This window comes from Mastigoproctus giganteus, chromosome 10 (genome assembly GCF_048544385.1).
Source record: "Mastigoproctus giganteus isolate SK-2022 chromosome 10, ASM4854438v1, whole genome shotgun sequence".
NCBI classification, from domain to species: Eukaryota; Metazoa; Arthropoda; class Arachnida; order Uropygi; family Thelyphonidae; genus Mastigoproctus; species Mastigoproctus giganteus.
This window is the reverse complement of record NC_143584.1, coordinates 214,206,815-214,228,706: the sequence shown is the minus strand read 5'-3', so window position 1 is coordinate 214,228,706 and position 21,892 is coordinate 214,206,815. Positions and strand designations below refer to the sequence as shown.

Genomic DNA, 21,892 nt, shown 5'->3' with positions numbered 1-21,892 from the left:
TCGAGTCAGTTTGGTGTGACATAGGCATTGGGAGATCAAAATTGAGAGCAGGAGTGTGTTATAGGCCTAATGACTCCGATAAGTATAATAAGAAACTGGACAGGGAAATAGAGTGGGCCAGTAAATCAGTCTTATAATGGAGTATTTTAATTTCCCAGATATTGACTGGAATTTGTGGGTTGGTCATTCACACACTAGCAAGGCTTTTGTGTATTTATTGGATGATTGTTTTCTACATCAGCATGTTTGGGAGGCAACTAGAGGGAGTAATACTCTTGATCTGATTATCAGTAGTGATTCTTCATGCATTAAGAATCTGCAGATAATGGAACCACTAGGTGGTAATGATCACAGTGTGCTGAAGTGGGATTTACTCAAAGAGGTAACTACCATCAGGGGTAAAGGGAAGGGTTTTTGCTTTCGTAAAGGCGACTACGGTGGTCTGAGACAGTATTTAAATTCTATACGATGGGACCAACTGATAATGTTACCAACAGCAAATTCAAAATGGGACGCATTCAAAGAATTATTCTTGGAAGCTACTAGGCTTTACATACTAACTAAGAAATATTGTTCAAGGTTTAGGCCTAAATGAATGTCAGATGAACTAATGAGACATGTGGCAGAGAAGAAAAATGCATGGGCTACATATAAATTAATGGGTGACATGGAAGCCTATAATAGATATAAGCTGGTCTGTAACCAAGTCACAAAGAAGATTAGATAGGCAAAGGCAGATTATGAGAAATCCTTGGCAAAGGATGCAAAGAAAAACAGAAAAGAGATCTTTACCTATTTAAACTCAAGAAGGAAAGGGATAAATCAGATTGGTCCACTGGATATTGATGGTTCAACAGTTGAGGATCCTGCTCAGGTGGCTAACAAACTAAACGAGTATTTTGCATCTACATTCACACATGAGGAGTTATTCAGGAAGGGGAATGTCGTAGGTGAAGTAAACACTGGAGATGAGCTAGATGATTTTGTAATAACTGAGAGGAAATTGGAGGAGAAATTGTTGAGGATAAACATAAAAAAGGCACCCAGGGTGGATGGGATCTATCCACACTTGCGCTCACCACTCAGCTATGGCAGTCTTTTTATATTTCACATAACTTAATATATTTGTCAAGATAATACAAATTGATATTAGAGCATATGAACTCTGATGACTAGCATCTGGACATAGATATATTGTAATATTTACTATATTCATTTATTGTTAATTATAAATATGTTGCCTATCTGATTTCATAAAGCAAACTTCCTTCAACCTTTTGTTAAAAAATGCATTGTTACCCATCACATGCATGCAAGTCTAACAGTAGTGAACGTGTATTATGATGCTGTTTTTCTCATGGCACAATAGTTGAAGGAAGAGAGTAGTTTTATGTTACACATTATTTAATTTAAGTTTAAAAAAGTAATTGTTTAAAGACAATTACGTACTCTTAAACAATGTACTTTTAAGCTTTTTTAAACTCTTTTATATACAATTAATAAAGTAGCTGAAAAACAGTTAACATAGTCAAAAGTATTAGTCTGATTGACTTCATTCTGGTTTATAACCAATAAGAAAAAGCAAGACTATCAAAGCTAAGTTTTAATGTAATTTGCCTAGTTTGAAATGCTCATTACTGATTTAAACTGACAACGGAACAAATGTTATGGGCACTAACATTTTAGAAACTATAATTTCCTGAAGATGTAAAACTGACCAAAAGCATATTTTAATTAGCACCTAAACACGTTTCTTATATGTGTCTTACAACAAACAATAAATTTATGAAGTCTGAAATGTTCAAAAATAAAGCTAAATGTGTAACTCTCATTTTTTTTTAAGAAAAGTGTTTTCTACTGAAGTGGAACCTGTTAGATGAATCAGACATTTAATTTAATTTAAGGATTACATGAATAGTCCAGAAAGAGCTGATAATTCAAGTAAACTATTATGTACTGCTTGTCAAAGAAGGTAAACTGACAGGAAAATATGTGCTGTTTATATGAAAAAGTTGCGTTTGATTCAATACTTTGGAACACCAAATGAATGTTCAGCATGCTCAACCTTGAATGGGGTTGAACACGCTGAATTCTGATGGGATCCTTCCACTTGTTCAGATTACAAACCTAAGGGGGCATAAATTCAAATTAAGAAAAGACAGATGTAGAATAGATGTGCGGAAATTTGCCTTTAGCCAGCGGGTGGTTAATTGCTGGAACAAACTTCCATCTGTCGTTGTGGAAGTTGATAGGTTGAATAAATTTAAGGAGGAACTGGACAGGCATTTGGAGGGAATGGTATGATTTTATTTTTTTTATTTTTTTGGCTGATGCTGCATAAGCTCATACACTTGCTTTCTTGCATCACATGCCACTACTACTGCTACTAATACCAGCACATTTGCAAACTTAACAGTGGGTCATACTGGAATGCAACTGAGAAAGCTGGATCTAGAGCTGGATCAGAATCTAGGGTTTTAAAGGGAATTGGACAGTTGTTTTTTTTTTTTTGGGGGGGGGGGGAACCACAACATGTTTAGCTTTAACTTATTATTAAAAGAAAATAAGTTCAACAAAATTAATCAAGATTAAGCAATACAGAATGATTTCATATAATTTTTATCTCTAGCATAATTCAATCATAACTTATTCTTAAGTGGAAATAATATATTATTATTAATTAATCCGATCCTATGTTATTTTGTGTTCAAATTTTCTCTCACTATATATATAGTAAGCATACCTGGTCTAGATTGTTATAAAAATCCACATTTGCTGCACAGAGATACCGACCAAGCAGTGTAGCATGAGTAGTAAACACAGCTGAAACATCTAAATGACGTGTTCTACACAGAATTAGTCCCACACCAGCTAGCCATTCATGAAACTGGCCAACGACTAATGGTCTTTCTCTTTCTTCCTGTACTGCTTTGTGAAACTAAAGAAATAAAATAACTTAAATTTTATATTTATAATCATTAGAATTATAATCTTAAATGAATCTCTAATACCCTCAATAAGTATATCAAATCTTACTATACTGAAATAGGTATACCTGTTTTTAAAAAAGTCCTATCTTCAAATAATAAAGGTACTTTTTGTAAAATTATTTAAAAGAATTTCTTAAAATGCAAACCAATTTATTGTTAATCACCTATATTTTCATTTATAAACTGATTCAAGCTGCAGAATAAAAAAAACAAAAAAACGTTATGTTGAAAATTAAACATCATCATCAGCCATTTTCAATATCCACTCAGGATGAAGGCCTCTCCAGCAACTTTCCAGTTTCTTCTGATTTGTGCAATGGCCATCCATTTACTACTCACAAACTCATGAATTTCATCTGTCCATCTCCATCGTTGTCTTCCAGGTTTTCTTCTAGCTCCTCTTGGGTACCATTCTGTTATTTTCTTAGTCCATCTGTCATCATGTCTTCGAGCTATGTGTCCTGCTCAAGACCATTTTTTGTTCTTTAGTTTTGATAAGAATGTCCTTTATTTGAGTTTGCTGCCTAATCCATGTGTTTCTCTTCTTATCTAACAGTCTGATTCCCAATATAATTCATTCCATTCTTTGCTGTGTAGTTCTCAGCTTCTCTACCATTCTTTTGGTGAGTGCCCAAGTTTCACTTCCATAAGTCACGGTGGGGAGTATACATTGGTTCATTATTTTAAGTTTCAGACAAACTGGGATATTGCTCCTCAGCATGTGACTATATTTCCTGAATGCTATCCATCCAAAATTTATTCTTCTCTTGACTTCCAGCCATTTATCATTATTACAGCTAATAACTTGTCCCAGATAAGTATATGACTCCACCTTTTAAATTACTGCTCCTTCAATCATTATGTCCCTTTCTGTGGCATACTTGTTCATCATTACTTTTGTTTTAGCCAAACTCATCTTTAGTCCAAAATCCTTACTAACTCTGCATAACCGATTAAGATTGTCCTCTAATTCTTTGGGATCGTGGCTTATGACCACAATGGCATCTGCAAATTATAAATGGTTTGCTTATGACCACAATGTCATCTGCAAATCATAAATGGTTTAGGTACTCTCCATTCACATTGACTCCTTTCTGCGACCAGCCTAATCTTCTGAAAGCTTCCTCAAGGGCAGCAGTAAACAACTTCGGAGATATTGTTGAACTCTTTTCTCAATTTTAAATGTGCTACTGTCTTCGTCTAGTCTAATAAAGGAGGTAGCGTTCTCATATATTTTCTTCAAAATCATAATATATGGGGTATCTATCCCTTGTCTTTCCATTTCCCGAAACATTGCCTTATGCTGTATGGAGTCAAATGCCTTTTCATAATCCAAAATGCCAGGCATAATGGTGTTTTATATTCATTTGCTTTCTCCATTAGCTGTGATATTATGTGAAGGTGATCCAGTTGAGAATCCTGTCCTAAAGCCAGCTTGCTCTTTTGGTTGATTCTCATCAAGTATTCTTTCTAATCTGTTAGTAATGACCCTTGTAAACAACTTGTAGATGTGGGATAACAAGCTAATTGGTCTATAATTTCCAATTTATCTCCTTTCTTATGCAGAAAAACTATGCTTGAATTATTCCACTCCTTAGGCGTCACACCTTTTCTAATGCATTTTGTGAAGCGTCTTGCCAGTTTTTGTGTTATGTTTCTTCCTCCCAATTTTAACAACTCTACAGTAACTTCATCTTCCCCCGGGGCTTTCTGATTCTTAATTTTCTTCAATACATGTTCTACCTCATCAGGAAGAATATCGGGTATGTTGTGTGTGTTACTAATTTGCGATCCATCTTCCCCACTACTGGCATCATTCCCTCGCTCCTTGTATAATTCTCTATAGTAGTCTTCTGCTATTTGAATTATGCCTTCTCTGCTATTTATAAGTGCACCATCGCAATTTTTCAGTATCATTTGTCTTTCTGTGTTACTACTCATGGCTGCTGATTTAAGTCCTTTGTTTTCCCTTAATGCTTGTTCTACTTTTCTTGTGTTAAATCTTCTTATATCCTCTCTGAGACTCTTTCTAATGGCTTTGCATAACTCAGTATACTCAATTTTCTTCTTGTCAGTGTTTATCTTGCTCTTCATTTGTTGCCTTTGGTTCATCATAATAAGTGTTTCTTGACTAATTTTTTCTTCTTTGGATTTCTTTTTCCCTATAGTTTTCTTGCGCTTTATCACTTTCAGAAATTTGTAATATTCCTTGTTGATATCTTGGTCTGGAGCAGTCTGCAGAAGCTCCAACTTGTTCTTAAGTTCCAGTACATACTGCTTTTTCTTCTCTTCTGTTATCTCAAAGACCTTCATATTATTTACTCGAGTCAGTTTTTTTCCTTTCTTTTGCTACATCTATATCAAGTGTGCATCTTACCATTCTGTGATCACTTCCAACATTTACCTTATTCAGGACGGTAACATCATTCACGATATATCTTCTGTTAGTAAGGATGAAGTCGATTTCATTAGTTGTTAATCCATTTGAACTCTTCCATGTCCACTTTCTGTTCACCCTTTTCTTGAAAAAAAGTGTTCATTACTGACAATCCTTGAGATTCTGCAAATTCCACAAGTCTTTCACCTCTTTCATCAATTCCAAAATTTCCTATAGTTCCCCTTTCTGCACTGTTTTGTCTTTTTCCAACCTTAGCATTGAAGTCCCCCATAATGATAATGTAGTGGGTTTTCTGCTCATCTAGAAGACACTAAATTTCTGTGTACATTTCTTCAACCTCTTCATCACCATGGCTCGATGTTGGTGCATAAATCATTATAACCTTTAGCTTGTATCTCTTAGAAATCCTGAGTATTAGTCTTGACACCCTTGGTGATGTACTTTTGAATTTCAAAATGCTGTTTTTTATATCCTTATGAACCAGAAAGCCAACTCCACCTTCGCTCCTTTCACTGTTTCCATTGGTGTACAGCAGATTTCCGCTTGATATACTTATAAGTGATTCATTTCTTCTTGTTTCAGCCAAATCGATGATATTCCAATTCACATTTTCTAGTTCCTTTTCTAGCTCTAATATTCTGTCTTCACCGATGAGCGATCTTACATTGTAACAGGCCAAGTTCAGTTTCCGTACATGGCAGCCTGGTCGTACCCAGATTCTTAGCACCCTCTGCTTTCACTCTGATCCTCTCGCTGCCGTAAGAGGGGGAGTGAAAGCTGATGGGGACTGAGGGCCATTTGTTTCGTCATACTGTCATGTGTTGGAGGGTTTGGTCTTTTCCTCTTCATGCTGACCACGTGCCTTAAAGAGAAACACTCTACACGTTCATTGCCACCTAAATGACATAACAGGGCTTACCATCGAGAAGGTGTGCATGAGTGGATTTTAGGAAGCAGGCCAACTGGACTTCTCCTAAATCTTCTGTAATAGAACGATATTGGATCCATCAGTGTTTTAGACCAAGTGTCTGATAACACACAGAATATCTGTTCCCCTCTAAGCCCCTTGAAATTAAACACTGATATTATATCAGTGTTTAATTTCTTATATAGTATATCAGTGAAAATTAAACACTGATATACTATATAAGAAATTTGCTGATGTGCAATAAGTTGTATTGGAAAGGTGTTATTAAAGAAAACAATAACACTACAAAATTCTGCAATGGTCTGCTCATTACCATTACCAGACAACTGACCATGGACACCCATATGTGAACAATATGATAAAAACAAGTTCCTTCTCTTAGTGAGTACATTCACATTTATGGGCTGGTAGGGGTTCCCTAGTGCTATTCTGGATAGCAGTTGCACCTATCTTTACTGGATTCTATGGTACTTTGTTTCCCTCAGTCAGTACTGGTTCATGCTTGTTATTTTCTTCTTTTTTTTTTTTTGCTTTGTAGTTTCATCATTTTCTTTAATTTGTTTTATTTTAATCACTTGGTTGAGTTAGCACCTCTCCAGTGCAACTTGTGGCATTTAGCAACAATTTTTTTATATTGAGAGATTAGTTGCTTGCACCATGTTTAATTTATATTCTGGCTAAACTAAATCTATATTTTTAACCTGCTATCTGCATTATTAGATAGTGGGTAATGTGCTTTGAGGATAGTGGATTGTGCTTTTCTGCTGCCACTGATGTTAGCTTTCCCACTATTTTTTCTTATTTATTTTTAATATATATTTTTATTAATTTCTATCTCTCTATTTAATTTTTGGATTAACTGGATTATACATATATATACATATATATAAAGCAATAAAAAATATTAACTGCTAACAAGTAGTTACAAGCTCCATGAACAGCTTTGTAATTATTAATAAATAATCTATTCTAATTCATATTATTTACACATTTAATCATTTTTTTTTTTTTTTTTTTTTGGGAGGCGGAGAGGAGCCCTCTTATCATTCTATTCAACATAAATATATATAAAACACAATGCTTCTTACTGCTTCTAAAAACCAGGCAACGAGATAACCAAAAATTATAGCATCATTTGATTCTTTATCATGCCATGGTATACCAATGTTGCAAAGATTCCAGAAATCTCTCTTCCATTCATCCAGTTTCCATGCTGCTGACCCAATATCAAGGAGTAACACTCTAGGATAACCATCAATTAGCCAACGACCATAAATCACCTGGAGAATATAAATAATAGTTAATTTTTAAATACATAGCTTGATATTATGCATCATTAAATAAACTATGCAGCTTACAGATTAAAAAGGGAAACATAAAAGAGCATTTAAACTTTAAGTTCGACATAAGTTACGCTAAATTTTTCACAGCAGCCATTAAGACTATCTCTAATAGTTAAAAGGTATATAAAAATATATTTAATAGTACATGCAGTATACTATTATTATACCAACACTTAAAGTTATGATATCACATAATGCAGGCAGGAAAAAAAAAAGTTACACTAAATTTTACACAACAATCATTAGCATTAGTAGAGGCATTTGATGTAAGAAAGCAAGCTTATGCAGCATCAGCCAAAAAAAATAAAAAATAAAAATAAATAAATAAATAACCACTTCCACTTCACCCCTCTGTTCGTTCAAAATACCTGTCCAGCTGAGCCTTAAACTTATTTAGACTATCAACTTCCACGACAAGGGAGTTGATAGCCTAAATAAGTTTAAGGCTCAGCTGGACAGGTATTTCGAACGAACAGAGGGGTGAAATGGAAGTGGTTATTTTTTATTTATTATTATTTTTTTTATTTTTTTATTTTTTGGCTGATGCTGCATAAGCTTGCTTTCTTACATCAAATGCCTCTACTAATGCTAATGCTTGTTGTGTAAAATTTAGTGTAACTTTTTTTTTTCCTGCCTGCATTATGTGATATCATAACCTTAAGTGTTGGTATAATAATAGTATACTGCATATACTATTAAATATATTTTTATATACCTTTAACTATTAGAGATCAAGTCTTAATGGCTGCTGTGAAAAATTTAATTATAAAAGGTTTTACCCTAATAGTTAGATTAAAATGTAAAGTAAATGTGTGGTGATCAAAAAATGATTTACAAAACTGCATGCAATTATTACACTAAAAGGATTGTTTCAAAATTGCAACAAGTGATCCTGAAGAGGTGCTAATTGCAATCTTCATATAAGCAAAAATTAAAAATCAAACTACCAAATAAAATAAATTAAATTAAAAATACAGAACAGATAAGGAAGATTTTTTTTTTGATTTGGTAGTTGTTGGCGCATCGGCTTCTGTGGCCATATTGCACCTCCCAAGGTTTTTTTTTTGCAGTACTTTGATCCAAGCCCGAGGCGGGAATCGAACCCGCGACCTTAGGGTTGCCGGGCAGGTACTTTACCCACTCGGCTAGCCCGGTCGGCCAGATAAGGAAGGACCAACACAAACCAGGCAAGCAGAGTGGTGTGATCTTCTGCATAAAGAATAGTACAACTGCTGCCAAAAACAAGCAAAGCGTTTTAAATTTTAAAATTTTAGAATTTGGTATGTAAGCTATATGTATATACAGCAAATTCTCTGTTTACGTGATAGATGTGTTCCCGAAACCATCACATAAACAGAAATCACGTATATTGAACAAGACATTCCCATTCAAATACATGTAAAACAGAGAGGATGTGTTCTACCACTGCCAAAAACAATAAAAAATAAATAATAACAAATATATTTTAATTAATACATATCGTTAACATTAAGTACAGAAAACAACTTACACAAATTTTTTGACATTTGGGAGCTGGGAATTCTCTGCTGGGGCAGCTTCTTCACCTAACTTCTAACTCAACAAAGGGTGGGTGTGGCAGAGCAGGAGGTGCAGAAGTGAATGGTTTCCTGAAGAAGGTCCACAGTTGGTTGAGTTTGTGACTTTTTTCTTCTCACGGAGGATTTATTGATAGGGAGCAGCACATTCCAACATTTTTCTCCTAACCATAGAATTCTTGTCCATGTTGAGATCATCGTCTTCACATATCATCAGGCAGGGTTCAATATGCTGGAAGGCTTCCTTTAGGCATTTCACTGTAAGTTAGTGGCCTGGCGGAAGCTGATGCTGCTTCATCTTCTTTTGTGGTTATCTTCTTTATCTCCAACAACTCTTCAATGCTCAGTTCTACTGTCTGAGAGTCGAGAAATTGTTCAATTTCATTTCTGTTGACTTCATCCAAGGCCATTCTGGTGCTATCTTTAATAGCAATGCAAATGGTGATGAAGCCTTTAGTTATGGAAAAACAGAAGTTATGAAACAGAAGTTTTAGTTATGAAAAACAGAGCACAGTTTCTTCCACATGCCACTCATGCACTGCTGTGGAATTTCAATCCATGCAGACTTCATTAACAAAAGGTCTTTTATAGTGAATGCCTACCAAAACTCTATCACAGAAACATTCAAACTGTCCATCAGGTTGATAATTTCGGCCACTGTAGAGTATACATAATATGACTCAAGCATTTAAATTATGCCTTGGTCCAACAGTTGCAGGAATGAAGTTGTATTAGGTGGTAGAAAAACAACTTTGATGTCACTCATATTAATGGTCTACAAATGACCTGAAACGTTATCCAGCCTTCAATTCTGGATGCAGCTCTTTACTAAAGTAATTGCTGAAGATGCCACTTGTCATCCACCTTTTTTTTTAATTGGCATATTGACTGTCAAGGAACTTTTGTTTTAGCCTTTGAGCATCCATGGATTTTCGCTGTGGTAGATTAGCAAAGGCTTCAATTTGCAATCACCCTTTGCATTGCCACCAAAAAGCAGAGTCAGGTGACCTTTAGAAGCTTTGAAACCTGGTGCACTCATTTCTTCTTGTGCAATGTAGATGAGGTTTGGCATTAGTTTCCAGAAGAGACAGTTTCATCCTGATTAAAAATTTGTTTGGCTGTGTAACCACCTTCAATTATTGCTTTTAGTTCTTTTTGATATTTACCTGCAGTTTTTGTCTGTAGATGCAGCCTCTCCTGAAAGCTTCATATTCTTGAAGCCATAATGAATCTTGAACTTGCTACACCAGGCAGAACTTGCAATAAATTCTTTTACTTCACCCTCTTTTATTCTTAAATTTCATAGAGGCTTTTGGCATTTGTTGACATCAGCCTGAGGCTGTTCAGTATGTTTTGTCTGTTCTGGTAATGTAGCCATGTGGCTAGCAATTTTTCCATTGTGTTACTTTATGTGCATGTAGAAGTAGCAGCACGCAATGACGTGCCTGATTTAATACGTTCCTTGATTTTTTCTTTGCTGCCTCTAATGGTGCATAAGGTGCTTTCACTTATATATAAAAGCATTCCTTATCATGGCAGTCAACTGACTGCTTTTGTAGCACTTTATCACATCCAGTTTTTGATCCAATGTTATGGACTTTCTGGCACATTTTATTGCACTGCCAGTAGCATTATCACTTGCTGCATGCTTGGAGGCCATGTTAATTTATTAAATTTGCAATACCAAACAAAAAAAAAAAAGCATTGTTTTATGTTTATTCAGCACAGCTAACATCAAGGTTCTGAAAGTGGAGAAAACGGTACCTATCTGGATATCATGTGATGAATGGGTAATCTGCTCAGCTTGTCCTTGCTCAACATGACTACGAGTTAGAAGTGCAAATAAAATGAAAATGTCTAAATATTGGGTTTTGTAAGTTTGAATTTGTGTAAACAGAACTCATATATACAGAGACCTCTGCCCTGAATATAATGAATAATGGACTAGATTCATCACTAGAATCCAGAGTAATCCACAAAACTCTGAGCACCTATTCCTCACAGAAGAATGCTACTACACAGGCCTTACAGAGTGGCGCCTCCATAGCCAGGTGGGCAGGAACAGCAGTGTGTAGCACGCACTTCTTAGTTAGACCAAGGTTCAAGCCCATGACCACCAAATACGGAGGATGCGGAAAGGTCAGGGAATGACCACCACACATTCCCAGAGCAATATGGCCTTAGTTGCTAATGCTCCTAAAAAAATAACAACAAATAATAACAATAACCTTACAGAGTGCACTCAATCCGTTTTTCAAAAGGAGAAAAACTACCCACCCGAGAAATATCCAAAGTGCAAACACGAATCAAACACTTTAATCAGTGTGGGATCATCCCTTTCACAAACCTCTCCTGCTGGCAATCCTCTGGAGTATAGGATGGACATCTCATCCACAATCCACACAGAGTGAGACAAGCCCCATTTGCTAACCCCAGCTGGGTAGGATATGAGTAACCCCATCTGGGGTAGGATTGATATCTGCCATGTGGGCCTCATAGGAGCATCTGTCTCCCATTACCTTCTCCCCCCGGGGCCAGTCCCTTTCCCCACTCCACTGTTTCTATCTCTAGTAGGCATGTGATGCAAGAAAGCAAGTGCATGAGCTTATGTAGCATCAGCCAGAAAAAAAAAAAAAAAAAAAAAATACCAATTTCATACATCCATTCCCACTAAAATTTTGTGGGAATGGATGTACCATAGTTTAAATAAATTCCTCCTTGAATTTATTTAAGCTAACAACTTCCACAATGACAGATGGAAGTTTGTTCCAGCAATTAATCGCCCGCTGGCTAAAGGCAAATTTCCACACATCTATTCACCAGCTGTCTTTCCTCAATTTGAATTTATGCCCTCTAAGGTTTGTAATTTGAGCAAGCAGAAGAATCCCCAGGGACTCACATCTGGTGAGTAGGGGCTTGGCACACTGAGGGTCCTGAGTTGGATATCATCATTCTTCTCTTTCTTGGTAGTAGTAGTAGTTAAATAGGAGAAGGTGCCCCCTTCTCCTATTTAACCACATTGTGACCCACCTTTCTTACTATTTCCCTACTTACTCCTTTCAAACTTTTTTTTTTTACTTGATCTCTGTCAGGAAGCTTGGATGACCCTGACAGAGACCATTCAGAGTATGAAGGGCAGCCTGGCTCACTTCTCAACCATGGTGGTGGGCAATGCAGGGTTCTACAAGGGGTCCTGCACCAGCCAAATAGCCAGAGATACAATAAAAAATAACACTACTCACTCAAACCAAACATTACACTTTTTCTGGCTTTTACAGAGATTCTGTATTCCTTCACAAAGAACCATGGTGCAGATGTAGGAAACCACTGGTGGCACCTTCCACAAAACACTATGCCACTATGTATATATTTGTTTTGTTTTGTAATTTTAATTAGTAAATGCTGCATAGCATATCTACATTTTGGTTTGACCTATCAATTGGTTTGCTGACATGACACTTCATCTTTTCAGTTGAATCCTAGTTATTGGGTTAACCATATTTAAAACTTATTTTCTGATGCATTTTTCTTTTTAAAGTTTCATTACTGTTAGAAGTATAAATGGTTATACAACTATAAAACAAAAGAATATCATTAATAACTGATTAAGAATATATCCTGACAGAATTTTTTATCTATATAAAAAATAAATATTACATGGATTACTTGCAGTATCTAATTTATATGAATCAGCACTTTCTTTAAAAAGATTTTATAAAAAGACTTACCCTAATTCCCTGGGATTTAAGTGACTGCATAGCAGCCCTATAAAAAGTTTCTGGTGGTTCCATAACTTCAACCTCAGTTCGTACAAGGGCATCATTGTATGGTCCAATCATACAGTACTGATCTCCAAGTTCTTCTGTGCTGACACTGGCTTTTGACCTTATGACTGTGTAAATACCACCAACTAGAAGGAAAAGTTTGCTATATTTTTAACTAAGAAAAGTTTATCTGTTTGATATACAGGGTGTCTTGAAAATACTTGGCATAACTTCAGGAATGAGTTCCTCATATGTAGACAATAAAAATATTTTGCAGTTCCGGAAATGCTTGGTTCCCGAGTTATTAATCGGAATGTCTTATCTTCCGCAGGTGATTTCCTTCATCACAAGGTACTGACAGAATCTGGTGGTTTTCCATTCCGATCATGCACTCAGGAGGAAGCAGATATGCACTTTATGTACAGTTTGGCAGACGGCAATGCTCTGGAGGCTCATTGTTTGTATCACGAAAGGTTCCCAGAACAAAGATGTCCAGACAGGAAAACGTTTGAAGGTATCCATTGCCGCCTTTGTGAACATGGGACCTTTACACTTCGTGCTGCCAACAAAGGACGACCAAGATCTACGACTCCTGAAGTAGAGGAGGAGATTTTGGTTGTTGTGCATGCCACTCCTGGAATCAGCACACGCATGTTTGTTTTCCTGTCTGGACATCTTCATTCTGGGAACCTTTCATGAAACAAACAACGAGCCTCCAGAGCATTGCCATCTGCCAAACCATACATAAAGTGCATATCCACTTGCTCCTGATTTGAGTACATGGTCGGAATAAAAAACCACCAGATTCTGTAAGTACCTTGCGACGAAGGAAATCACCTGTGGGAGATAAGACACTCCGGTTAATAACTCAGGAACCAAACATTTCCGGAACTATGTTGATATAAAATATTTTTATTGTCTACATATGAGGAACTCCTTCCTGAAGCTATGCCATGTATTTTTGAGACACCCTGTATATATGTGGGGTGGGGTCAAAAAATTAATTGACAGATTAGGCATATCATGAACAGTGGAAGAAATACATAAATACAAGATCTTCCGTAAATTACCAATTTCAATAACTTAACAAAAAGTTTGGTTTGTTTTTGTTTTCTCAATGCATAGTTTAGTATGCTTCCATATTCCATTTTATGGCATGTTTTCATATTTGGGATGTAATTATGTTAATGGCAATCTCTGTGTAAGTTCACATGAAAAAATTCAGTTCTGCTATGTAAGAGTCATGTTGCTGGACATCAAATCTATTCCACTGTTCCAGGAACATCCCATGAAGGAAATTACACACATTGTAGCTCCAATGAAGTGACACCATATCTTGCTGAATTAAGACTTGGGGATTAAAAATCCTGAAGTCAGAATACTAAAAACTTCTTTATCACAGAAATCGTGGAAGCTACAAGGCCTTTCATACCGATTAAGAAATACTGTTCAATGTTTAGGCCTAAATGGATGTCAGATGAACTAATGAGACTCGTGGCAGAGAAGAAAATGCATGGGATGCATATAAATTATCAAGTGACACAGAAGCCTATGGCAGATATAAGCTAGTCTGTAATCAAGTCACAAAGGAGATTATGCAAGAGAAGACAGATTACAAGAAATCTTTGGCAAAGGATGCTAAGAAAAACAGCAAGGACTTCTTTTATATGAACTTTAGAAGGAAGAGGATGAACAGATTGGTTCGACTGTGATGATCAATGATTCGACTGTTGATGATCCTGTTCAGATAGCTGACAATCTGAATGAGTATTTTGCATCTACTCTCACACATGAGGGCAGAAAATGCCACAAGTTTATCAAACTGTAACAGGGTGATTAATGATTTTGTAATAACTGAGAGCAAAGTGGAGGAGAAATTGTTGAAGTTAAACATAAGAAAGGTACCTGGGGTGGATGGGATCTATCCAGTTATTTTAAGGAGGCAGCAAAGGAAATAAGCAAACCCTTAGCCATAATTATGAGAGCATACTTGGACTCAGGGGAAGTCCCTAGGGACTGGAGATGTGCAAATGTGTCCCCAATTCACAAAGGGGGATACAAGAGTGTCACAAGTAATTACAGACCAGTTACTTTAACTTCTTTTCAACCAGTGACTCCATTCTTTTCTGGGGAAAATAATGGAATCACTGGTTAAAGATGCATTGCAGGGTCATATACATTTTGACACTGCTGCAAATGGGAGACTACTGTACAAATAGGAGCAGTATAGTATTAAGGGCAAGCTGCTACAATAGATAAAAGGGTGGTTCAGTGGGAGAAGATAGAGGGGTAATCAATGGACTCTTCGTGGACTAATGTTATTAGTGGAGTACCCCAAGGTTCGGTGTTGGGCCCACTGTTGTTCTGTATATTTATCAATGATATTGATGAAGGTATATCAGGCTTAATGTCCAGGTTTGCAGATGATACAAAGGTTGGCGGGGTTGTTATTGATAGAATATTGCAAATTAATAAAAATTTGCAATATTCTACAAAAACTTTATTATGAAATTATTTTTACTTATTTTACTCACATTTTACTTATTTTTTTATATACTTGAATAATAAATTTATGCTTAATAAGCTGTGTTAATATACTTAATTTCTTGTTCTTATTCTAAAAAAAAAAAAAAAAAAAAAATATTACTACTAAAGTAACAATATGAGGGGAGGGGGCTGAAATTAGAGTATCCTTTTAATTTTCAATTTTTCCCAATAGCAAAAAATGAGTACCGGCACCTATTTTTTTTTTTACAAAAAAAGCACTGGTAATTTCTATTATTTAGTTATTTCTGATTATATGTAAAAAATTTGTAGTTTATGTGGATTACTTACATTAATATATTTTGTACCCAGCAGCTCTTCTACTTTTAATATGGTCAAATCTTTATTTCTTACTTATTGATGCTGAATAAAACGTTTGTGTTTTCAGGTATACATAAAAAATTTAATTATAATTAATTGCTTTCATTATTCAAAATAAAAATTAAGAAATAAATAGTTCTGCTTATTCTCTGGATATTGAGGCAAGCAGAGTTTATATATTTATCACGATTGCATGCATAGACAGCCAGATTTTTTTTGGTGCCACAGTTCACAACAGATCACATATTTTTAGTGACATTATACATGCTTGAATATGTAACTCAAAGCATATGAAAAATACATTACAGGCAGAATAAATTATGGTACCCCTCAGCAATAAATTAATACTTATTTAGTACCATTACATAAATCTCATTACAATGAAATCTATGAATGGGAAACACATAAAACAAAATTAAAAAATAACTTAACCAATAAATTCAAATGCTTTTTATCTAAAAAGTGATCACATAAGGGGTTAATGATCATGAACTCACTTTCTTGTGAGCTCTGGAAAGATAGCTGATATCAAAGTACTTACACACTCTCTCTCTCTCTCTCTCTCTCTCTCTCTCTCTCTCTCTCTCTCTCTCTCTCTCTCTAGAATAAATAAGGTAGATAAGAACATGATACACATATATACACACATACCATCTTTCAAACTCTTTTCTGCTTCCTCTCAAGAAGGATAAAGCAAGGTATTATCTTATCTACAATGAAGCATTTTTTTTCTTTTCCTTAACAGCAGTTCATTTTAATGTTCTGATGAGATTTTAGAGACTTCAGAAGTTAATTATATATTCATAGGACAAAAGTCAATAAAACTGAAGAGCATGAAGATTTATCAAAAAATATCATTCTCCAGCTGGAAAATCATAATATTATAAGATTTAAGTTTCATGAAAGAAGTGCTTTTTTTCTAAGCCAAATATGCCAGAGCAGTATTACTTTAGTAGACACAGCAGTATTACTTTAGTAGACCTTTAAAAAAAAAAAAGAAAAAAGTAGAAAGTAAAATGCCCTCATATTTTCCAACTAAAATAATTTTGTATATTAATATATGTTAATAACTCTACAAGAGGTAATCTAAGTTTGTAGAATAAATGTATCCTATGTATTACAGAGTTATAATCAAATGCTACTTTTATTACAAATGTAGCATGCAAAATTAGGAGAAAAGAATGATTTCATTTCCTTTTATTTTCCAAACAAATTGAAAAGGTGAAGTGAAACACTTAACTTTTTCAATTTGTGAAAAGGTGAAGAAAAATTGATATATTTGAACACCACTTCATAATTGACATGTTACAATAACTACAATCACTGACTGCAGCTGTGAATGGTTCCCTTAGTGAATCTAACTTGAAGAAATTAATGAATCTGTGATTAATTAGCTCAAGGGATGGCTTTATATAAACATGAGATATCAGTGCTGAAAGATTACTACAGAAAGTACAGACATCAAAGGAGATTGTGTGGAAAAATAAATATAAACTCTACTGCTTTCTTTCATGGTTAGGCAGGGACTTGATCACCCCTCCCCCCATACAACATTTATGGATCACTGGCAAGAGTTTGAAACTCTTAGTTGAGGGATGGCAGCATGCTACATATATTTGAAACTACAGGGTGTCCATGAAGTCTGGAAGTGATGTAAACTGAATTTAGTTTACATGTGGTGCTCCTAATCCTCAAATGTTGGAACAAAGTGGCCTTCCCTGGATTCTATTTTAAATTCTGTTTCTGGTCAAGACCTGCATTGGTCCATTTCAATCACTTTGTTCTCTGTAAACCATGTGCATAAAAGCAGTGCTTTGTGAAATGTAGAATTATTGTGTTGGAAGCTGCAAGAGCCATTTCTGTAATATTGCCATATTATTGGTACTGCATAATTTTACAATGTATAAATAAACAGTGCTAGTCCCAGATCCAGACACAACAACCAACAGACTGTCCAAACTATGAAAAGCAATCCCACACCATATCACCATCTCTTCCAAACTTCTTGGAACAATGCAGTATGGGTTGGCAGCATTCTCTGCACTCATCTGTCAGGAAGAAACATTGCATAATGTGATTCATCACTCCACAGAACCTGTTCCACCGTTCCAGGTACCAAAAGGAGGTAATGTAGTGCTCCTAACCCCGAAATTTCTATAACTAACACCTCATATTTAATTCTGTGGGATTACGTGAAGGATGCTGCATTTGTGCCACCATCAATTAGTGGCATCATTACCACAGGATCTGGGAAGAAATGGACCACTGACCTGATGTCTGCCCCATGACTGGTACAGCACCTCCCCCCAGGGTTTGGTGCTGGGCCCATTGTTGTTTTGTGTATTTATCAATGATATCGATGAAGGTAAATCAGGCTTAATGCCCAAGTTTGCAGATGATACAATTTTGACAGGGTTGTTAATGACACTAAACACAGTATGTTACTGCAACAGGACCTATAAAAGTTAGGTAGATGGGCTGAGAAGTGGCAACTAAAGATTAACATTGACAAATGCAAAGTACTGCATATGGGTAGCAGTAACCCAAGAGAAGCATACCAACTGTGTGGTACTACACTCAAGGAGGTGAAGAATGAAAAAGACCTGGGGTAATTTTGCAGTCCGATATGAAGTTCTCTAAGCAGTGAAGACGGGCTGCCAGAGCAGGTCATGGAGTTTTGTCAATGATACTCATGTGCTAGATGTAGTGAACAAATTCATCATAGTTTATTTGGATTTTAGCAAGCATTTGATTGTCCCTCATGAGAGGTTACTGTATAAACTGAAACATATTGGGATTACTGAAAGAGTCTAAAATGGATTGAAGGGGTGAAGGTAGAGGGTTGTAATTAATGGATATTCTCAATTGGTGTAAAGTCATAAGTTAGAATCTCAAGGATCCATTCTTAAACCACTGTTGTTTTTGATATTTTCATAAATGACATTAATGAAGGAATAAGGGGCATGATGCCAAAATTTGCAGACATCATAAGATTAGGAGAGTTAATGATCAGTGCTTCTTCAGGATAGAGGAAGAATCCCTGCTTGGCATTGAGACTTCAAGAATGGTCAGAAAATTGGCATCTATGCTCAGACAGAGATACTTGGGGGCCAGATGCAAAAGGGTTAAAGGGCCTCATTTATTTATGTTGACACTTTGATGGCTCCCTTGATTGGGCCCTAGTGCAGTGCATCCAATGCACCCCCTATTTGCATGGCCCTGGCTATGCTTCAAAAAGAACAGTGAGCTTATGAAAGGGTCCAAAGATGGGCAATTAATGTGGTGAGATCAGCAAAAGGGCAACTGTATGAGGAAAAACTTCGATTATGTGGGCTATAGAACTTGGCAATGCAGCAAAATGTAAAGTTTACACTTGGGGAATAGTAAACCCAAAATAACTTATACACTTGATGAGGGTGAATTAAAAACAGTAGGAGAAGGGGTTCTGGGAGTTACAATACAGGCAGATATGAAGTTTTCTGAGTAGCATAAACAGGTGGCCAGGAAAACTTATGGTGTCCTATCAGTGATTTATCAAACAATATCCTGTAGAGATAGGGAGGTCACAATCCCACTACATAACGTAATTGTAAGACCACATTTGGAATACTGTGTTCAAGTATAGAGACCTCATGTGAAAAAAGACAGTGAGCTTCTCGAAAGGGTCCAAAGATGAGCAGCTCACATGGTTACATCAGCAAAAGGGCGACCATACAAGAAAAAACTTTATGTGGGCTATAGAACTTGGCAACCAGGCACCTTAGAGGGGATTCCGATTGAGGTTTATAAGGCTCTGAGAGGGGTTAGTAAAATGAATGAAAGTGGAATTTTCGCTGTTATAAGGAATTCCAGAAGTAAGGCCATAAATTCAAATTATGGGGGAAGAGGTTTATACTAGATTGTAGGAAGTTTTCTTTTATCCAGCAAATTGACTACTTGAACAAGTTGCCTCTGAAGTCAGTTTAGGCTGGTAGTTTGAAGAAATTTAAAGGTCAACTGAATAGTTACCTACATGAGGAGGGAAGTGCATAATTTTTGTATATTCTTATCTACTTTTTTGCCTGATGCAACAAAAGCCTCTGCTTTCCTTGCACTATATGCCTAATATTAATACTTTCTCAAAAACTTGGACTGTACTTTTTGTCATGTATATGCTAGCTTAACAAATACTGAAGCACAAAAACTTAAAATATAATTAATAAATACAGATAAAAATAGATTGAAAAATGAAAATGAAATGGAACACATACGCAAAAAAAAAAAAATAAATAAATCAGATAAAACTACACTGACACATCACAGCCTTAAAATATAATCTACGGGTGATCACGTATACTGATAATCAGCCCCTTTTAGGAGAGCCTGGTGGTAGGATAATTAAAGGTGAGAATGAAGTAAAAATAAAAAAAAGTTCCAATTTACTTTTATATTACAGTTCAGTGCAAAAACTTAAAAAAAAAAAGATTTTAAATGCAATAAAAAATATAAAAATTTTCCCACATTAAAAAACTTCAGCTTTGTTTTTTATTCTATATAAATTTTTAATACTATGCAAGTAGAAAAAATTATACAATAGAGAACAGATGCCAGTCTCGGAGGTAGTAAAAATAAATATCACTCAATGCTATTTCAAGTAAAAGCAGCAACTATACTGATCCCATATATATTAAAAAAATCTTATATGATTTTAAAATATGTGTTTCTTAAACTAGTCTTGTGATATTTTTAGCTGTAAACTGAATCAGGAATTGGTGAAGCAAATTAATGTCCTTGGACAAATGCCAAGGAAATATGTTAGCGCCTTGAACCTCTAAGACCTATTGCTTCATAGTATAAAAAAGGTAAACAACCTTAATTACAAAAACAAAAAAAGAAATGAAATGGGGAAAAAAAAAAAAAAAAAAAAAACTTTGTATGACTTTTACTTACTAAGAAATTCATTAAATGCACAATGGTAAAATATATATATATCATAAAAATACAAACTTAACTTACATATAAAGAAAGTTTTAGTATTGTTCTGATTTTTGGTGGAGTAATTGTGGAACTAAAGTAGTTAAAAAATTATTTAGCTTAAATGATTTCATTATTATGCTTAGCTAATAATCATTTAAACCCAAACCTAAGTACAGTTGATGAACTCAAAGGTGTCATAGATTGCTTTTTTATATGCACAGCCTACATTCCAAATAAAACACAGTAAGATTAAGATGGAGCCAACTTTCAGGACACCCAGTTTTTTTTTTAATTATGACTTGTGCAATTCTGAATAATAAAATTTTTTGAGTAAAAAGTGAATACATATGGTGAAGTGTTTTATGCACAATGCCTACAAAGTATCAAAACATATTAAAATATGAAGGCAGTTTTTTTTTTTTTTTTTTTCACAAATTATAAACTAACAGCTATCAGACATTTACATAATTTTGGACTAACCAAATACTGTTCTTTATATAATAAAAAAAACGATATACTGGTAAAACTAAAATCTTTTTACATATAATGTATGAAAATTCTACATCAGGACTCTCTGAAACCGTTAAGATTGCCTGATTTGTTGGGGAATTTTTTGGCACATTTGACTACTTTGATCAGAGTATACCAGTTCATATGGTTAATAGTGTATTATACCTTTACAAGTGTATGCTCCCAGGCAATTGTGGCTTTAGGCAGTCTGTGGTTCTGGTGCAATTATATATTAAAAGCTAAAAAAATCCATTCCTTACTGTACTTGCACTGTAAGGAAAGAAGTCCTTGGAGCAACTCTAACATTATAAATCCAGCCTTGCTCCCAAGCCAATTTACATGTTGTACAGACTGAAAAATGTGGATTAAATCCCTACTCACTCAGCCTGAGTTTGGTTAACTACAGCCCCAACTGAAGAGGTCCTTAAGAATCCCCTTCCCCCAGAGCTTGATCTGACTATAAGAATAGACGAGAACCAGAAAATAATGGGCAATACTGATCAAAAAATGGTCAAGAAGTTGGTCAATAAATGCAACTCAGAAAAGCACTGCCACAAGCAGCTACATCTCACTTGCATACTA

At 35.3% G+C, this 21,892-nt stretch overlaps 1 protein-coding gene across 1 annotated transcript in view; it reads right to left on the bottom strand.

Moving 5' to 3' along the window:
• Positions 1 to 21,892, bottom strand: part of Glys (glycogen [starch] synthase) — an 87,257-nt gene that overhangs the window by 58,982 nt on the left and 6,383 nt on the right. The window contains exons 2-4 of the mRNA XM_090383956.1: positions 12,944 to 13,125; positions 7,405 to 7,596; positions 2,744 to 2,938 (exon numbers count right to left, since the gene is read on the bottom strand). Coding sequence (XP_090240082.1) covers positions 2,744 to 2,938; positions 7,405 to 7,596; positions 12,944 to 13,125 — 569 coding nt within the window. The remainder of the gene's footprint in view (positions 1 to 2,743; positions 2,939 to 7,404; positions 7,597 to 12,943; positions 13,126 to 21,892) is intronic.